The sequence below is a fragment of the Daphnia magna genome, unplaced genomic scaffold (genome assembly GCF_020631705.1).
Source record: "Daphnia magna isolate NIES unplaced genomic scaffold, ASM2063170v1.1 Dm_contigs066, whole genome shotgun sequence".
In the NCBI taxonomy this organism is placed as follows: domain Eukaryota; kingdom Metazoa; phylum Arthropoda; class Branchiopoda; order Diplostraca; family Daphniidae; genus Daphnia; species Daphnia magna.
In genome coordinates this window covers 228403-247612 of record NW_025533119.1, presented here as the reverse complement: position 1 = coordinate 247612, position 19210 = coordinate 228403, and the positions used below count along the sequence as shown (strand labels likewise).

Below are 19210 nucleotides of genomic sequence, written 5' to 3'. Positions count from 1 at the left end.
CAAAACAAACAAAAGAAATACGATCGAGGCCCCTTCGGCGCTACTGCCCCCTCGATGCCTCAGACTCTTTTCAGCTCTTACGCAACGCAGTCATGTCGAGCCCTAGCTCAAGCTCTAGCAGTTCAAATTCAAGTTCTAGTGGTGAAGCTTCCAGGCGAAGCCGCGGTCATGAGAATCATCGTACATCATCGTCATCCGACTATCGTCGGCAGGTGGATTTGCGGCAGTTACGATTTACAGAGACAGGTTGTTGGCGATGCCCAGCAGGAAGTCGGTGGCAGGCGGCAGCGTGAAGAGGAGGCTCGTCAGCGTGATGAAGAGGCTCGGCAACGTGATAAAGAGGCTCGACAACGCGATAGAGACCGGCGTCCCAGAGAACGTCGTAGCCAGGAACGGGACCAGAACCGCGATCGCAGCCGTACTCCTCATGCACGAAGCCCGTCTCCTACACCACTAACGAATTTCTCGGTGTGCCGCAAGAGCATGAGGGAGTTTAGAAGTTGGATGACTTCGTCGCTGAAACCAACAGAAGCGAAGCAGCTTCGGGAGAGTTTTAGTTCTAATTTCATTAATTCTTCTTTTGAGTGGAAATGTCCCCAGCTCGATAGCTCAATGGCCCGTCGTTTTAAGGATCCTAACATCAAAGGCCCAGAACTGTCCAAGGCGGAAGCAAATGAGAAATCTCTCAGAGCGGAACAATACAAAGTTCTTGATGTAGCCCGACCACTCCTCTTTTTACGGGAGAAGATGTCCGAGAAGGAGGAATTCAGAGGGTAACTTATGGCCAATGCGGTTGATACTGCGTTGCGCTTATGGGGCCACACCTTTCACCACATCACGGCCAGCCGACGGGAGAATCTTTTGAAAATTTCAGACCCTAAATTTGTTTCGCTTCTGTCCGAACCAAACCGTTTTAAGACTCGCCAATGCGGGTCGCTTTTTGGGAGGACCTTCATCAAAGGGATGGTGAAAGAAGCCAGGGATGACCAACAGCTCAGGATCATCAGCCGTGGCAGTGCCCCTTCTTCGTCTCGAGGACACGTGAATGGCATCAGCGCTAGAGGAGCGTCTAACGGTTTCCAACGCAACGGTAGCAGCCACGGCGGGCATTACGGTGGAAGTTTCAACAACGGCGCATACAACAGAGGTGGAGCAGCTAGGAACAACAGCTTCAGCAACAATCGGTATGTGTCAGACTCCTCTGTTCCTTTATTTGTTTTGGATTCTGTCATAGTGGGCGCCAGGCTATGTCTTTTTGTTGATTTTTGGAAGTCCCTATCTAAAGACCCCTGGATCTTATCGAGTGTAGGGGTAGGCGTAAAAATTGATTTTATTAGCCCTCCCTTTCAAACAGTCGCAGGCCGTAATATGAAAATGGGAGAAATTCAGTCAGAGATCTGTGACAGGGAAGTAAAAAATTTGTTAGAAAAGGGCGCTATTGAACCAATCTTCAGACCTACAGAAGGATTCATAAGCGGCCTATTTGTTATACCCAAACGTTCAGGCGGATTTCGACCTATTGTAAACTTAAAATCCTTAAATAAATTTGTTAAACCGGAACATTTTAAAATGGAAGGCATCGGCTCGCTTCAAGAATTGATCCGCCACAATGATTTTTTTGTTAAAATCGATTTGAAGGACACTTATCTCACCGTTCCCATCCACCCGGAGGATAAGAAATTCTTTAGAATACTTTGGGGGGCGTTTTGTATCAATTTTGATGCCTAGCCTTCGGTCTTTCCTCTGAACCTTGGATTTTCACCAAAATTTTGAAACCAATTGTAACCTTTTTGCGGAGACAAGGCCTTCGTTTGATAATTTACCTAGACGATATTCTCATATTAAATTCAAACGCGGAAGGGGAAGGGAGAGATTATTTTTTTGCGGTGTCCATTTTGGAAAATTGTGGTTTTCTTATAAATTTAGAAAAATCAGTGGGCACACCTAAACAAGACATTGAGTACTTAGGGTTCATTATAGACTCGAAGTCTCTGTCTCTTTCTCTCCGCCCCGAGAAAACTGCGAAAATCATTGATCTTTGTGGGAAAGCCTTGGAACGGGTTTCAGTTTCCCTAAGAGAAATCGCCAAGATTTTAGGTAATCTTGGCTGGGCGATAAAAGCAATTCCATTCGCCCAATCGCACTATAGAGACCTTCAGTCGCAATACATTGAAAGTTATAAACAATCGGGGCGCTCGCTTAATTCGACTATCGTTTTGGACCAAAATTCGAGACAGAATCTGTCTTGGTGGATAGCCAACGTGAGAGAGTCTAACGGCAGACTGATGTCGGCGACAGACCACGATCTCACAATATTTTCGGATGCGTCGCTTTCAGGTTGGGGGGCAGTATTGAATGAGGTTTCATCAAGAGGTCCGTGGACTCTTCGGGATAAGAACAGGCACATTAATGAGTTGGAACTTTTGGCGGGTTCTTAATGGTTTAAAATCCTTCACCAGTCAAGTCTCCAACCTATCAGTCCGTCTTATGTTAGACAATTTTACGGCGGTGCATTATATTAATAAGTCGGGCGGAACTAAATCTCCAGCTCTCAGCGCCATCTCGGCGGGCATTGTCGATTGGTGCGAGAAGCGCCAACTTTCGATCGAAGCAATACACCTACCCGGGGTTCTAAATGTTCTTGTAGATCAGCCATCGAGAATTCGGAACGAGTCCAGCGATTGGAAACTCCAGGAATCGACGTTCCAGTGGATTTTGGCCCTCTGGGAGCCAGAGATAGACTTATTTGCCTCGACATGGAATCGACAACTGGATCGGTTTGTCAGCTGGAAGCCTCAGCCGGAAGCAGTGGCAGTCGATGCATTTTCCCTGAGCTGGACCAATCGGAGGGGATATGCATTTCCCCCCTTCAACATGATCGCCAGATGTCTGACAAAGATCATGAAGGAAGAGGCCGAATTAATTCTAGTGGCACCGGTTTGGCAAGCGCAACCGTGGTGGCCGACTATCATGGAACTAGCCTGGCAGCCCCCCCGAATCATTTGTCCAGAGATAGCATTGCTATCGGACCCATTGGGAAACCCTCACCCTCTTCTGGAACGGGGATCCCTCCTGTTAGCCGTTTGGATATTGTCCGGAAACGCTTCAAAGACAGCGGCTTTTCGGAGCAAGTGGTCCAGCTGCTCGTGGAAAGTAACCGTGAGACCACATCAGCTTGCTACCAGAGCTCATGGAACGGTTGGGTCTGTTGGTGCGCTCAACGGGATCAACATCCCTTGTCTGCTTCTTTAACCGTCGTCCTCGATTTTCTTTCCGATTTGCACGACGAGGGTAAGGCATATAGGTCGATTAATGTTTCTCGATCTATGCTCTCGGCTACCCTTGATAAGATCGAAGGATATGACGTGGGTAAACACCCTTTGGTTATAAAACTTATGCTAGGCATTTTTAATTCTAACCCTCTTAAGCCCAGATATAACTCCTTCTGGGATATAGGCTCGGTTTTATCTTATCTGGAAGGTCTCGGTCCAGACACCTCCCTATCGCTCAAAAGCCTATCATCTAAATTGGTAATGCTTCTCGCCTTGACTTCTCTTTTCAGGGTATCGGAGATCGCGGCCATCGATTTTAAATCGATCGTCTTTTCCGGGCCGGTTGTTAAATTCGCTCTTGGCCGACTGAGGAAGTCACATCGTAAAGGCTGCCTACAGGTTTCTTCCTTAAATCGCCTTAATTCGTCGCCTTTAATTTGTCCGGTCTCATGCTTGGAACGTTACATTTTCGTAACGAGAGATTTTAGAAACGAATCAACGAATTCCAGCTTGATTTTAGGTCTTAGGTCGCCCCATCCGCCTATCGGTGCATCTACTATTGGGCGCTGGATTAAGCTCTTATCTTCAGAGGCGGGAGTTGACACAACTATTTATTCCGCCCACTCTACGCGTGGGGCATCGGCTTCGAAAGCCATGAGCGCCGGCCTTTCGATCGAATCAATTTTGCGGACTGGTAGTTGGGCATCCGAGAGTGTATTTTCTAGACACTACAACCGCCCAATAAATAAGGAGGCATTTGGAGAGGTCATTCTTGACGGAGAAGCCAATAGAGATGAGCTTTAAATTCACTTATGGTTAAGGTCAAGCAATTTTTATGCGATTGATAAATTGCTCGAGGTCGCATAGCGACCGAAGAGCAATTGAGATTGCTTTCAAAGAAGTGAGACCTTAACCATAGTTAAGGTTCCCACCCTCCCACTCCTGAACTAAATCGTTTTTTTTTTCTTTTTCTTTCCAGAGGACGTGGTTACCACGGTTCCCGCAACAATAATTAATCGGCCGGTCGCGGATGCCCACACATATATATATATATATTTTTTTCCTTTTTTCAAGAAGAAGAAGCTTTATTATTTTGGCCGAAAAGGTCTAAGGCATCGAGGGGGAAGTAGCGCCGAAGGGGCCTCGATCGTCTTTCTTTTGTTTGTTTTGCGTTAAGAGCGGCTGAATACAAAGTGTCAACACTTATGGTTAAGGTCTCACTTCTTTGAAAGCAATCTCAATTGCTCTTCGGTCGCTATGCGACCTCGAGCAATTTATCAATTTAAGTGTTTGAAATTTGTTATTCTCATTCAGTTTCCAGTATTGATGGTGACCCAACTATTTCTCGAGCTCAAAAGTTGACGATAAAACGCACCCTTACTATACGACGGCTATCAACTAGATGATGCTTATCGGCTAAGTCTTGACTTCCAATTAGATGATGTTTATCGACTGAGTGTTCAATTTCAACTAGATGATGCTTATGGACATATGGAAGGCCTTAAGGGCATTTACAAGAATTTTCCTACTATTATGCCAGCATTTAAATTAATATACGGGTAATTACTTACACAAAAAAAATTCCACTTATTGAAAATATAGCTATTAAAATTCTCTGTGTAATACCAGAAAACGAGCATCATTTATTAAAATCTTAGCTAAAAATATGAGAAAAACAAAATTTTGACCAGAAGGCACCTAAAAAACGTTTTAAAAAACTTTTTTGAAAATTATTCTTACATTCAAAAACTTAACAGAAACAAATGAATTTTAGTGCAAAATGACCGCGTTGACTAGAACTTTTGAAATGTATAAAAATTAAAACGAAAAAATAATATTCAGAAAAATCCGAAAAATTGATATTTGTTTTTCTACAACGAAAATGTCTGCTAACTCTGTACTGGATATAGGCGATTTGCTTTCAAAAACAAATTCAGTCAAAGAGATTTTTTTTTCATGTATTAATTTAATTTTTATATATTTCTAGAGTTCTAGTCCACGCGGTTCTTTTACACTAAAACTCATTGGTTTTTGTTAAGTTTTTGAATGAAAAAAAAATTGGTATTTTGCTTGTACCGGAAAAATTTTTGTCTTTTTCTTTGATTTTTATACTAGATTAACATAAATGCTGCTCATTTTATGGTATTTTATAGAGAATTTTCTTGGCTATCTTTTTCAATAAGTGGAATTATTTTTAGGCAACTAATAACTCGTCTATTAATTTAAAAGCTGGCATAATGGTGGGTGAATTCGCGTAAATACACTTTGGGCCTTATGTTCGGCTACTTGAGTTTGTAGGAAATCATTCATTTTACGGTACGTTTAAGCTTAACCATGGAACCAGGTTTTGGCATATCGGTCGTAATATCTTTGGTACAATTAGATCTACAACCTTCGATAAACAAAAATGGCTGCAGTATCCTAATATCCTTAACTTTTCGATAGAAACTTATAATTAGCATAGAAAGATTCGTCTTAATTAGATAAATTTAACCATACTTAGTTTATAGGGTGCAAATGATGTCTTGAGGTAGTAAATCCACTTTGAAAATATTCATTAACCATAGCTTCCCCACGCGTCTGGCGGGGAAATACCCGCGTACCCCACGCCAATTTTCCCCTTTTTCCCCTGAGTGGAAATTTTACACAAATATTTAAAATTTCTCGAAGTCTAGATATGGATCTATCTGAATTTGAACACGGAAAGTCCGAGTCGCACACTGCACGCACTACCGTAAAGCTACCAGACGGTTTTATCTTAGACTAATGTGTAATATCATTACCAATCTTATTTTTTGCGCGCTAAATTGAATGTATTGTAATCAATACACTTTCACACCAATTCCAATATTGCCCTTTGGCGTTATACCATTTTTGCATTCTCTTTCCCTCCCTCACCTCCGACCTAACACCCACCATTCTACCACTCTACCCCCGCAGTTCTTCCATTTCTTCTTCCACTTCACGTAAAGGTCATCAAGTTTACTCACGGTCAGTCACATGAAGATGATGTTCCATCAAACACCATTTTCACATTTTTATCGATAAAATGTTTATTTATTTATGAGAATTGAACCATGCATGACACGTTGTTATATCAACGGCGGGAGCTATAACCACAACGTCACAGAACACTGTTTACATTTTAGTATTCTAAAATGTCTATATCCAAAAATTTAGCGTGAAAATAATATGTTGCGTTTATACGACAACAATTTTCAACATTTTGTACTGACTTGTAGCTTTACGGTAGTGCGTGCAGTGTTCAACTTGGACGATCCGTGTTCAAATTCAGATAGGTATACATCTAGACTCCGAAAAATTTTAAATTTTTGGGTAAAATTTCCCCTACGCCTCAGGGGAAAAAGGGGAAAATTGGCGTGGGGTACGCGGGTATTTCCCCGCCAGACGCGTGGGGAAGCTACGGTTAATGAATATTTTCAAAGTGGATTTACTACCTCAAGACATCATTTGCACCCCCATAAACTGTATGGTTAAATTCGTCTAATTAAGACGAATCTTTCTATGCTAATTATAAGTGTCTAACTAAAAGTAAGGAATATTAGGATACTGCCATTTTTTTATTTATTTCCTTTCTCTTTAGCATAATTTGGTGCCTCAGACAGGTCAATATTATTATATTGCTGTACTATTGGATGCCATTTTCATAATATGTGGACTTTCGTCTGATACTGTTGCTGGGATACCACAATAATAGTGGCCTTATTAGTAAACTCATCTAGACGATAACTGTCAGCTAGATTATAAGTATACGCGGCCCAATAGGAAAAATTAGCGATGCAGCTTTGCCATCACCATCATCTAGATGTGTGCGACCATGTTGCAGGAGTGACATAAAGATCTGTTCTAAATTTTTTTATTCAAAGTCAATGTTTAGTCGATTGTGTTCTTTATCTCAATGGATACATCTAGTCACGAAGATATTGAATCAGTAGATCCGAAATTTGTGAAATTTGATCGGTGCATTGGCTGTATTGAGGAAATAATAATAAGTAAGTAATAGACCAGTAGAACTCATTTAAGTTTTATAAAGAATCACATGTAAAACTGCTATAATAAATTTTTGTGTTTGTCACTTTAATTTTTTGTTATTGGATTTCTTTGTCCATTTATTTTGTCTTACTTTCTACCTTAGGTGAAGAATTCATGAAAATTCAGCACAACTTCATAACCAAACATTGCATAATGTTTGATGATAAGGAAGAGAATAAGCTAATCTATACCAGCATATTTCAGGATTATGTGGGTAGTCGATTGAGCTATCAGCACAGTGTTAGTTACTAAAAATACAAATCTACTGATTCCCTAGGCACAGTTGGCTGAAAAATATCTTGAGCAAAAATTGAAGCAAATGATTCCAAATTTTTCTATGAAAGAGTTCTGTATAGAACTAAAGTAATTAATTTCTTTGTGCATGTTAACTTCAATATTCTAAATTTATGTTCAGCCATCAGCCAGTTCTTGATGGAGAAGTATTCGACATGCTGCGCGAATGCATCGATTTCTTTTCGTTCAAAGCGATGATGGTTGATTTTAAAAAGGTAATATGATTGAATCAAAAAGTAAAACCATAATGTATACAACGTATTGTTTCCTTTAGAGCCGAAATATAGACAACCTTCTACTCAGCGGCTTCAAGATTTCTCCCGACTAATCGAACGAATTGCAATGCTTCTCTTACAGGGCGTTACTGTATTTATTATTTGTACACCAACTAAAACCACTCTTGTCAAAAGAAGCACAATAAATCATTTTCATTATTGCTTTGCTGGACCAGTTTGGGTAGCTTTCAGGTCTTCCTCAGTACCAGCCGGAAGCGTTCGAAGGTTGGGAAACGTCTCCCATGGGCTTGAAAGATCAAATTTCCTGAACTCTTGCGCCAATTCTACAGGCTCAACAACGACGCGCTTAACTTCGTCATCGTAACGCACCTATAAGAAACACGTCGTGAATATGCGGATGTGTAAAAACAAACTAATTACTATTCCATACTTCAACGTATCCAGTGAGAGGGAAATCCTTGCGGAAAGGATGCCCTTCGAATCCGTAATCAGTCAGAATTCGTCGCAAATCAGGATGGTTTGCAAAAAAAACTCCATACATGTCCCATATTTCTCTTTCATACCTTTAAAATCATATTAGCATGTTTGTTTCATTCTTGCATTGAAAATATAAATAATACCAGTCAGCAGCTTTGAAAACTTCATAGCAAGAGTCAACTGGTGTGAGTTCATCTGTGTAACTTTTGACACGTATCCGAGAATTAAACCGTAGAGACAGGAGATTATAAATTATCTAGAATATAGAGAATCACAAGAACATAGAGAAAGCAGAAATTGCAACAAAACAATATACCTCAAATCTATTCTCCCGAGAAGGAACATCCATGGCTCCAATATCAGCCAAGCTAGCAAACTGACATTGATGATGATCTTTCAGAAAATGAAGAACAGGCACAATTCCATCAGGTGCAACTAAAACCTCCAATTCATTTCCAGTAACAATCTGCACTTTCTGCACATACTTTGGCATACACTCTGCTACATATAATCCGAAGTCCATAAGACTGGAGGTCGCAACAGCATCAACTTTCTTGATGGTTGCTGTAAAAATTAAATATATTTTTTGTGCCAGGTACAGATAGTAAGATAGTAAAGATTAAATGAATGACAAACATGCAGTAATAAAAAAAAATTATGTTCATATATGGCAGCACAAGATACTATTCTTATAGACACATTATTATGAATTTATAATTTTCACAAAATACATACGTGATGATTCCGTAGTGTTATACCGGAGAATTGCATTCGAAGACAAGATTGGTGATTTACTAGGCAAGAAGCTAGAACAGCACTTTCCTGGTAAAACAAGAAGATGTACTAAAACACAAAAGGAATCATTTAAATTATCAACCTTTACGCGAAAAAAGCGAGGAAATTCCTCGAATAATACGTCCTGAAGCCGCCATTTGTTTTACTACTTGGCTAGGAAAATATCCCAACACAAGCCAAAGCCTACTTTATGCTTAAGGCCTGTAAACTCAAATACCTCCTATGGCGGGTAGGCGTTCCCTAGTAAGTAGCAGAGTAATAGAATACTGGTGTAGCCACGGCCATGTTAACTCCCCCTCTCGGATTTTTTCCCAAAAGTTGTTGCCAATTTCGCGTATCGATTGTGAGAAAATGAGGCAAGATATCGATTTAAGTGTCCCATAACCGTAACTGCCACCTATGAATTGAGTTTTAAGGGTTGTTATTATTATAACAACCTATATGTTTATACATACATTTTTTCACACTAATTAATTAAGCCACTTTTTGTTTACTTTCTGAAGTACAGACGACGAAAATGAGCGAAAACATAGCGAAAACGTAATACATAACAAGTTCACAACACAGCCGCTGTGGCGCTTTCGTTATGGGACAGAAAGACTTTCAGGCCAAAAAGGCAATGGGAGGGCCCGCCATAAGCGTGGCTACACCAGTATTCTATTACTCTATAAGTAGTAACTGCCAATCAGACAAAAAAACAAGGGTTACGACGACACCATCTGGCGCTCGCAATTATAGCCTCGTTTAAAAATACCCCCAAAATACTTTAACCACGCTATAATAGGAAAGGGGTACAGTACACTATCGGCTATCCCCAAGACCGGCGGGTGTTTAGTAAAGGGTACCCAGATTCCCCGCCAGGTTCGCTAGTATAGGAGGCCCCTCGCCTCTCGGGGGTATAGTAAAAATTGGGGTTTATCGTTCGTTTTCTATAAAATTACCAATCAATGTGTCCAGAAATTGATTTCTTTAAGCTTTATTTAATTCCCTATCCTTAAAAACCTAATTCATCTAGAATAAGCAATTATTTATATGTTAAATTTGTGATTGAAATTCAAAATTTTTTGAAATTTGCGCCTTTCGCAACATTGCCTATTTCATTATATTAAACACGTTTGTCTTCTCTCTAGTGCAGAATTCATTAGAAATATCGTCAATATTTATTAAATATATCCATTTTTAACAAAGGTGTAAAAGTTGCTGCACTAGAGAGAAGACAAACGTGTTTAATATAATGAAATAGGCAATGTTGCGAAAGGCGCAAATTTCAAAAAATTGTGAATTTCAATCACAAATTTAACATATAAATAATTGCCTAATCTAGATAAATTAGGTATTTAAAGATAGGGAATTAAATTAAGCTTAAATTTAATCAATTTCTGGACACATTGATTGGTAATTTTATAGATAACGAACGATAAACCCCAATTTTTGCTTTACCCCCGAGAGGCGAGGGGCCTCCTATACTAGCGAACCTGGCGGGGAATCTTGGGACCCTTTACTGAACACCCGCCGTTTCTTCCAAGAGACTGGGATAGCGCGAGAGTGTACCTTTCCTATTATATCGTGCTTTAACACTTGTTATAGTTACATAAACACACGAATAAAGATAAAACAAAAGGAAATAAAATTTTTGAAATGAAAAGTGTGCTAGTTTGACAGCAATATGGCAATTGAGTTGTTAAAAAGAGAAAAGTAGTTTGTTAAAAATATATAAGTTTTATTATCATGTTAATGAAAAATTTTGTTCTTGTTCTTGTAGTTAATTGAATTAATCACCACAGACCAAGAATGGAAAGACTACGATCGCCTATACTGGCCAAAAGGCGATGCTCGTAACTACCTCCAGGTTCGTGTCGTGTGTTTTTGACAAGTTTTTTAATGAATTTTTTGATTTCCCTACTGATCAGATTCTTCACACACCCGGGGTTTGTGAGAAAAAAATTGCATTTAATTTTTTAAATTTTATTTCTTAATTACGTGTAGCACTTCTTTGTATAGAGCATTAAACATCCTGCGTTGCGCGTTTTCCACAAATGCGAAAATCTCATTTGTGTCCAAGTTGGTCTGCTGCGGCTGCAGCGTCTTATGGAGAAACCATCTTCTTCACGTTAAAAATTAAGTTTTTATAACTATAATTTAGATTTACCCCTTTTCTTCCTAGCAGTGGGTACCCTATTCATTTTTTCATTTCCCAATATTTTTTTATAGCTCCAGTTCTATCTACTTTATTTTTATTTTATTTTTGTTTGTAAGTTGCTCGTCTCTTTTAGCCGAAGAATTTCATTTGCTATCAGAAATTCGTCTGCTACAAGGGGATGAGCTACAAACCATTCACAAACAATAGTTAAATAAAAATAAACCAGATAGAACTGGGGCTAGAAAAAAAAATAGGAAATGAAAAAAGGAAAAGGGTAGAAGAAAAGGGGGAAAATCTTAACTATAGTTATGAAAACTTATTTTTTAACGTGAAGGAGTGGGTTTCTCCATAAGACTCTGCAGCAGCAGCAGACCAACTTCGACACAAATGAGATTTTCGTATTTGTGGAGAACATGCAACCTAGGATGTTTTACTACTCTATACTAGGGATCGGCCCCGACCCTAATCGGGGTGCATTTTGCCGACGTAAAAACATAATCGATTGAGTCGAAATCGATTATTATGATGAAAATCGGGGAGCTCGCCCTAATTGCCCCGATAAAAACCCGACACAAATTCGTAGTTTAAATTCAGGCGCCATTTTTGCAAATGGCGTCGGGGCAAGCGGGTTAACCTCGATTTTTTCCCCGCCCCGCCCTGGCTGACGAAATGGCACCCCGATTCAGCCCCGATTGCCTTTTCCTGGGGCGGGGCGGTTAACCCGATTATGGCTAATCGGGGCCGATCCCTACTCTATACACCCTTTTCTCAAAATTTCTCTCCCATTTATTATGAATCGTGAACCGCTGTACTCATACCTCAATACGGGATAAAGCCTAAATTGGGCGCGAAGTTCCAGAGTTTCAATCACAGACAACGAAGTGGTTTAAATAGTTTGATGATTAATGATTTATAAGTAGTAAACTAGTAATTACGTAAATAATCAAACTATTGAAACTAGTTCTTAAAGAAAATATGGAAAATATTCATTCCAACATCAACAAATTGGTGTTAAAATTAAAATTGCTGTACGGATTTTTGTGCAGGATACTGTACCTCTCCTTTTTCTCCCTATGCTTCTGCACGGTGTACGGGGCACCTCCTTCATTTGTTTTTTTTGCTTGTTTTTTTTTCGTGCTGGGTTTCCGTTTATTTTTCGTCGTCTGCTACGAAAACTGCAATATGGGTTGGTTTTAGTGCGATTTATTAGGGGAACGATGTGCAACAAGTTCAGTGTGTAGCTAGTACGCCCTGTTGGATATTATGCAACCTGATCCCCTATAGTCCTACCTGGCTTAATTCCACACTGGAAGTGTGATGAGACAGCCATACTCAAGAATCCCGTTGTTTCTCTACAGGAAAACGCAAATGCAGCGGCCATCAGTGCGTGGGAAAGAAGAAACACCCTGGCCATGAGAATCATCTATTCGTCCATCAAGGAGGAAAAGTCACGACTGCTGGTGTCCTGTACCTCAGGTCGAGAAATGTGGACGAAAATGGAGACAGCATACTCGGAATCTGCCGCTGATAGTGCCCCTCTACTATGGAGCCAGTTCTATGGGTGCAAGTTCCTACCTGGGCAGACAGTTGTGGAGTTCATCACCGAAATCGAACACGTCGTTTCTCGCTTGAGAACAATCAACGGGATCGTCCTCCTAGATGATCAAATCATTGCCAAGGCTACCATGTCGCTACCACCGATCTTGAAGCTGATCTTCAAAGCAGCATGGGAGAGCACGGCCGCTGCTGAGAGGACGCTGAGGAACCTTACTACTCGTCTTGTCCAGATGGAAAAAGAAGTCAAGGAGAGCGAGAAAGAGAAAGAATCGGATGCCCTGCTTAGCAAAAGAGTGAACCCCACAACGTCCTTTAAACCCCGAGATGAAAATAAAGAGAAGGGCAGAGCCGTCCGGGCATGCTGGGAGTGTGATGACACAAGTCATGTAAGATCCAACTGTAGAGACTACAAACGAAAATTAAAGAGACAAAGGGAGGAAGAAGATGATGACCGTAGCAGAAAGAGACGAAGGTGGGACGGTGAAGATGGAGAATGGAGGCGGAGCGACAACAACCAAAAGAGTGAGGAGCATGATCGCGACAGCCGTGACCGTGGAGGTGGCCGTGACTACGGCAATAACAATCGCTATCGAGAGGATCGGGAGCATCGCAAGGGCAACGGCAATGGTAGTCGGAAAAATCCTAGGAGAGAGGAACACGGAAGACATAGGGGATATAGCTATTCTGCTGCGACCTCGGAGAGAATAGACAAGCCCACTGAGTGGTTTGCTGATTCAGGGGCAACGCAACACATGACAGGCAACCAGGATCTTCTTGTCAATTTTGTTCCGGCTGGACCAGAACGCTGGATGGTGTCCAGAATTGGAGAATCAGAGCTCACAGTTGCAGGACAAGGAGACGTGTCTGTGAAAGCCACCGTGAATGGAATTACCCTTGAGAGAATCATGAGAGGAGTGCTCCTTGTCCCCGGCCTAGGCATCAATCTCTACTCGATTGGGTCAGCCACTGATGCTGGTGTAGAAGTTCACTTTGCAAACAACACTGTAACCTTCTCTCACAACAACGTAATCATCATGGAGGGAAGGCGATCAGGAAAGGAAGCCTTATATCACCTGAACATCAAAGCATCAGAGGGCTACCGGAGGACAGAACGGGTTCTCAAAGGTGTGGAAGTTGAGCCCCTGTCTCTTTGGCATCTACGCTTTGGACATCTAAACAGTCAATCCCTACTCAAGATGGCCTCCATGGGAAGTGTGAAGGGGCTGGCGCTCTTTAAAGATCAACTCCACTCTGCTCAATGCCACGGATGCCTACAGGGCAAGATGTGTAGAACCACCTTTCCATCAAAACGCACCAAAACCAGATGTGTTGGAGAGTTGATTCATTCGGACGTGTGCGGTCCTATGCAAGTCACCACACCAATTGGGGAGCGCTACTACGTTGTCTTTAAGGATGATTTCTCGGGCTGGTGTGAGATAAAACTTCTAAAGAAGAAATCTGAAGTATCCAATGCCTTCAAGAACTTCTATGTGAAAGTAGAGGCTGAAACTGGCAAGAAGGTAAAGACCTTAAGAACTGATGGAGGAGGAGAATATTGTCACACTTGACTTGAAAACGTTTGTATTATTCTTAACACAGAAAAAGGGAATACAATGATTACATGAATAATGAATTGAAACCTTACTTTTGCTAAGCGTCTAGTTTAGTGGAAGAGAGAGCGACTAATAATGGAAAAACAGTGGGTTTTATACTAGCTTTGAAATTACGCCCTCTCCCTAAGGTTAATAGATTTTACTGCACATTCTAAAGCTATTCTGGAACTTCTACTTATTTAGGAAGAAATGTCTGATAACATAACAGATAGTAGAACATTCGTAACCATAGCGTTTGAGTTTGACGCTTCTAGGAACAGATAGGGACATCTGCTGTTGTTCCCCGCGACAGGTCCCCCTTCTTTAAGACAGGCGACCCGACTGTACTACAAAATAGCATGGAAAGTGGGACAACATGATAAAAGGTGGGAAACTGGAAACATCATAAGAACTTTAAGATTTTTTCTAGAGTAATTAAAAAATAGCTGAAGAGAGGTAATAGCGCGAAATGAAACAAAGCTACGATGAAGGTCGTAAGTAAACATTGATAAGAGATTATCAGAAAGGATGAATCACAGTAAGAATAAAAGTAAGAAGACTATTTCAGATTGCATGTTCAGTGTTTTTTCAGCCTCCACAGTAAAATGTTCACTTACTCTGATGTTTTAGAGAATCTCCGTGTATTTGAGTGCGCCCTTGTGCGTTTTGTTGACGCAACGTTTGATAATCATCGGAGTCGCTACAGCCGGTTACATTCAAGTGACCGTGTGTTTTTCTTTACGGTGCTTGCGGAAGTTCAACGAACTGGTGCTCGCTTGAATTTTTCGCCATCTGTAAGCACTGTTTGGTTTGGCGATTACTACTTCAGGTAAGGAAAACATTTTCTTTTTTCAATCTTCTTGCTCTTTTTTAATAGAAGTTTTTCTTTTTTCCTTATTGTTTTAGCAAGTATTCTGGATACGCCAAGTATCGCGAGTTGTTCTCTTTAACGCATGCGCGTCTTCTCTGGTGGTTTGAATCGGATGAAGACATTTACCACCCAACTCCGCATCAAACCGATTTTTACACTGAAATAACACAGGCTGAAATGGACAACCGTCTCGCCGCTCGTTCGACTTGGAACGACGTTTTGACTTCGTTCGACATGGAACACCCAGGGCCAGAAGATTTTCACTTGTTGCGGGAATTTTCCCATAGCTTAGTTTCCCTCCTCGACTATGTCGAGGATCAACTAAACGAAGAGTGATGTAAATTCTTCTTGAGTGAACTTGTTGAAAAAATACACTTTTTTATATTCCAATCTGAATAGTCTTTTTTCTTTCTTCAGTTATGACAAAATGGTTACGCCTCTTGCATCTCTAGCTCCTCCCTCCCGCGGTCTCCGGGGGAGGGTTGTCGTATCGCTCATGTACGGCCAAGCGTACACTGAGTGTATACAATTTGTATGCTAGGGCAATTAACCCTAAGGCAATAAGTGAGATTGCAGATACCAATTCGTAAGGGTAGCGTATAGAAGATGTTTCTTTCTGTTTTTTCGTTTCAGTGATGAGATTGTGAATTTGCTCTCCGGTCATTTCCGTTGAAAGGCTGGCTTGAGCATTACGATGAAGCAGTTGACTAATGATGTCTATTGAAGAGGTGTTTTCTCGCGGAAGTTCCACGAAGGTATGTTTCTTGTTTGTAGTAATGTTGACATCTTGAGAAAAAATTTCAACTGTTGGTAGGACAACTGCTTGCAATTTTAGTGCCATTATGTTGCCTTCCATACTAGCTGGGAATACCCATTCTTCTGTACGAGCAGTGCATCCCAAAGGTATTTCAAACATTCCTACAGGCGGTAATGTTGTTGTTCTTAGTGTTGGCTGCTCACCACCAGATGGACACGAAAATACAATTTCGTGTGGCTTTGTTGCAGAATAAACCCATTGGTTGGATCCCATGTAAACGACTTCAGGACCGCGCCATTCCGTAAATTTCTTTCTGCATTGTGTGTTAATTCTTGGTGTATCATTCATGAACACAGCTGTTGCACAGGATTTTCGAGCAGTTCTTTTGCTGACACCGGTATGGAATTTGCATAGCGGGCGTCCTATCTTGCTACAGTCTTTAATGTCGTCTTTTGAAAGTTCCATAAATGTTTCGAGATCTCCTGACACAGCAAGGTAATCTGGTAAATTTCCAAACAAGACGCCATGTGTTCCATTATCTGTTGATCCTGGTAGGTTGATAATCTGGAAGAGCTTGTACTGCTGAGCGTGATCAAAAATAGGAACACGTATGAAGAGGCGAAAGGAATTTTCCATGGCTGCAACCGAGACAGTAGACTCCCGGTAAGCGACCCAAAGTTCGTTGCTAGAAATAGACCATCCTCTTGGTAATTGACCATTGATGGTTTTGATGACTTTGTTGAATTTAGCTGGAGAGATGATTTGAGGGGCCAAATGCCCGTTGGCTAGAAGACTAAAGCCGACGTCGAGACTATCAGCAAGTTGTTGTAGCCACAGCAAGATTTGATTCATTGCTTCAAACGTTTCATCCAGTTGGAAAAAATATTCGAAGTGACTCAGTTCTAAGTCTTCCATGTCAGCTATTTTTTCCATTATGTTTGTGGTCACATTTTTCAGCATGGAGTATTGGCCTCGTAGTTCTCTAATTAATTTTGCGTTAGTTCTGGTTTCCCATAGTGATTCATTCAAGACTGTGGCTTGTTTGTCTATAATGTAGATCACTTCTCGTTGATTTCGGGAGAGAAGTTGAATTTGATTATTCAGTTCTTCTAAATCTTTTTGTGTCGATACTCCAAAAAGCCATTTAAGGATTGTTCCTCCCCCGTCGACGAGACTTCGACGATTTCTTTGGTTTGTATTCAAGGCTTTTTTGATATTCGATAATCGATCTGCTGCGTTCTCCATTCCTTTCAGGAAAGACTGCATTCTGCTGGTAATTCTTTTGGCTGGTATTTTTTGAGGTCTGGTACCTTGATTCTTCCATCTTTCTGCTACTTCTTGCTGTTGCAGAATTTTCTCTTTAAGGTACGCCGTGGCCGTATCAGGTAATCCAAAATCAAGATCAGTCACTATTGTCCAAGATGATTCACTAAACGCAACGTCAGCTTGTTGTTTGAAAATGGCGTTTTCTCTCAGGATTAGTGAACTGCTTGTGGAGGGGGCCAGCAAGAAAATGAAGAACGGCACTAAAAAGGTGAGATACATAGCCGGAGGTCTTCTATTTCGTAGTGGTCTTCGTGATGCATCTGAAGGGACCTGGTCTGGAGAAGAGGTTATCACTTCACTACCACTTGTGTCGGGTGACACGTTAATTTCCTCAGGTACTGTTACTTCCTCTTCGGACAGAGGTGGTGAGTGAACTGCATCAGGTAGGTCTTGTGCTTCTTCTTGTTGTTCTCCATCGTTCTGTTTGTCTTTTTCTGCGGCTCTCTCAGTGTTATCTGGGATGGATGTCTGCGGTGACTCCCATTCCAAAGTGGCTTCGTGAAATGACTTCATTCGAGCGACGTGAACAATATCTGATTTTCCCCGTCCGGTTGCGGAGATTACTTCGTAGTTTACTGGTGTAGTTTTTCTCAACACCTTGAATGGTCCCAACCAGCGGTGAAGAAGTTTTTCTGCTTTTCCTACTTTGCGAAATGGCTTGTAGATCAGGACTAGATCTCCTGTTTGAAAAGATAGTTCTCTATGGCGAGCATCATAGGTTTCTTTTTGTTTTTCTTTTACTCTCTGCATTCTAGTTTTTACAATTTCTTTTGCTTCAGTCAGATCAGCTTGTAGTCGATCTGCATAACTCATTGCAGCGTCTTCTTCTGTCAACAATGGGTTGGGATCAGCGTCCAATTCCAAATCAATGGGAAGTCTGGGTTCACGTCCATAGAGCAGAAAAAATGGTGAATACCCCGTCGACTCTTGTCTTGCTGTGTTGTATGCAAAGCATACGTATTGTAGAGTACGATCCCAATCACGTTGGTCACTGCTGACGTACATTAAGAGCATAGCTGCCAATGTATGATTCATCCTTTCCACCGCTCCATTTGCCTGAGGGTGGTAACTTGAAGTTGTCTTGTGGTTTGTGTGCAATTTCTTGACAACAGCTTGCGTTAGATCTGAGGTAAAGCATTTTCCTCGATCCGTTATTATTTGTTCTTGAGCTCCGTGACGTAGGACAATTTGATTAACAAAAAATTCTGCGACGTCATCTGCTTTTCCAGTCGGCATGGCTTTCAGTTCAACCCATTTGGTTAGATAGTCCACTGCCACGATAATCATCTTGTTTCCTTTGGTAGATAGTGGGAATGGACCTAGTAGATCAATGCCTACTTTTTGAAATGGTCTCTCTACTTTGATGCATTGTAAGAGTCCTGCAGGTTTGTCTGGGACTCCTTTTCTGCTTTGACAATGTACGCAGCTCTGTACGTGACGAGTTATGTCGAGTGCCATCTTCGGCCAGAAGAAACGATCACAAATCTTGTGTAGAGTACGCTTGATGCCAAGGTGACCTGACACAACGTCGTCATGGTATGCCTGTAGAATTCTTTCACGGTAATCGACCGGTATGCACAGTCTTCTGTAGTTCTTTCCATTTTTAAAAGTTTCCTTGTACAGCTTTTCGTTGTGAATTACAAAATTTTTGACTCTTGATTTTCCGTTCTGGAGTTTCACAATTAGCTGATTCCAATTGCGACAAGTTTTCTGCTTTTCCGCGAATGACTCGTCTTCGTCTTCGGAAAGGCCAGGGAAGGTGATTGCTCCCACGATGAAACAGCGTTCATCTTCTAGCTCTTCTGCAACTGGTAGCGGATTTCTTGAAAGACAGTCTGCA

At 41.2% G+C, this 19210-nt stretch overlaps 4 protein-coding genes across 5 annotated transcripts; 3 read left to right on the top strand and 1 right to left on the bottom strand.

The window, feature by feature from the left end:
• Positions 1-963: 963 nt before the first annotated feature.
• On the top strand, positions 964-4076 carry LOC116936601. The gene is made up of 2 exons (XM_045180836.1): positions 964-1184; positions 2648-4076. The coding sequence occupies exons 1-2, from the start codon at positions 964-966 to the stop codon at positions 4074-4076; spliced, it is 1650 nt and encodes a 549-aa protein (XP_045036771.1).
• Positions 4077-6984: 2908 nt separating this feature from the next.
• Positions 6985-8055, top strand: LOC123477462 (ADP-ribosylation factor-like protein 2-binding protein). The gene is made up of 5 exons (XM_045180827.1): positions 6985-7285; positions 7429-7535; positions 7603-7688; positions 7741-7834; positions 7894-8055. The coding sequence occupies exons 1-5, from the start codon at positions 7192-7194 to the stop codon at positions 7945-7947; spliced, it is 435 nt and encodes a 144-aa protein (XP_045036762.1). The 5' UTR covers positions 6985-7191; the 3' UTR covers positions 7948-8055.
• LOC123477461 (NADH dehydrogenase [ubiquinone] iron-sulfur protein 3, mitochondrial-like) lies at positions 7966-9372 on the bottom strand. Of its 2 annotated transcripts, none has more exons than XM_045180826.1 (6): positions 9216-9372; positions 9068-9154; positions 8649-8896; positions 8476-8588; positions 8286-8418; positions 7966-8224 (listed from the first exon to the last, which is right to left on the bottom strand). In XM_045180826.1, exons 1-6 carry the CDS (start codon positions 9262-9264, stop codon positions 8051-8053), a joined length of 804 nt encoding a protein of 267 aa, XP_045036761.1. In that variant the 5' UTR covers positions 9265-9372; the 3' UTR covers positions 7966-8050. The 2 variants fall into 2 exon arrangements, with proteins under 2 accessions (XP_045036761.1, XP_045036760.1); XM_045180825.1 differs by having other exon boundaries at positions 9210-9370.
• Positions 9373-15021: 5649 nt separating this feature from the next.
• LOC123477475 lies at positions 15022-15623 on the top strand. The gene is made up of 2 exons (XM_045180835.1): positions 15022-15245; positions 15323-15623. The coding sequence occupies exons 1-2, from the start codon at positions 15022-15024 to the stop codon at positions 15621-15623; spliced, it is 525 nt and encodes a 174-aa protein (XP_045036770.1).
• The last annotated feature ends 3587 nt before the right edge of the window (positions 15624-19210 follow it).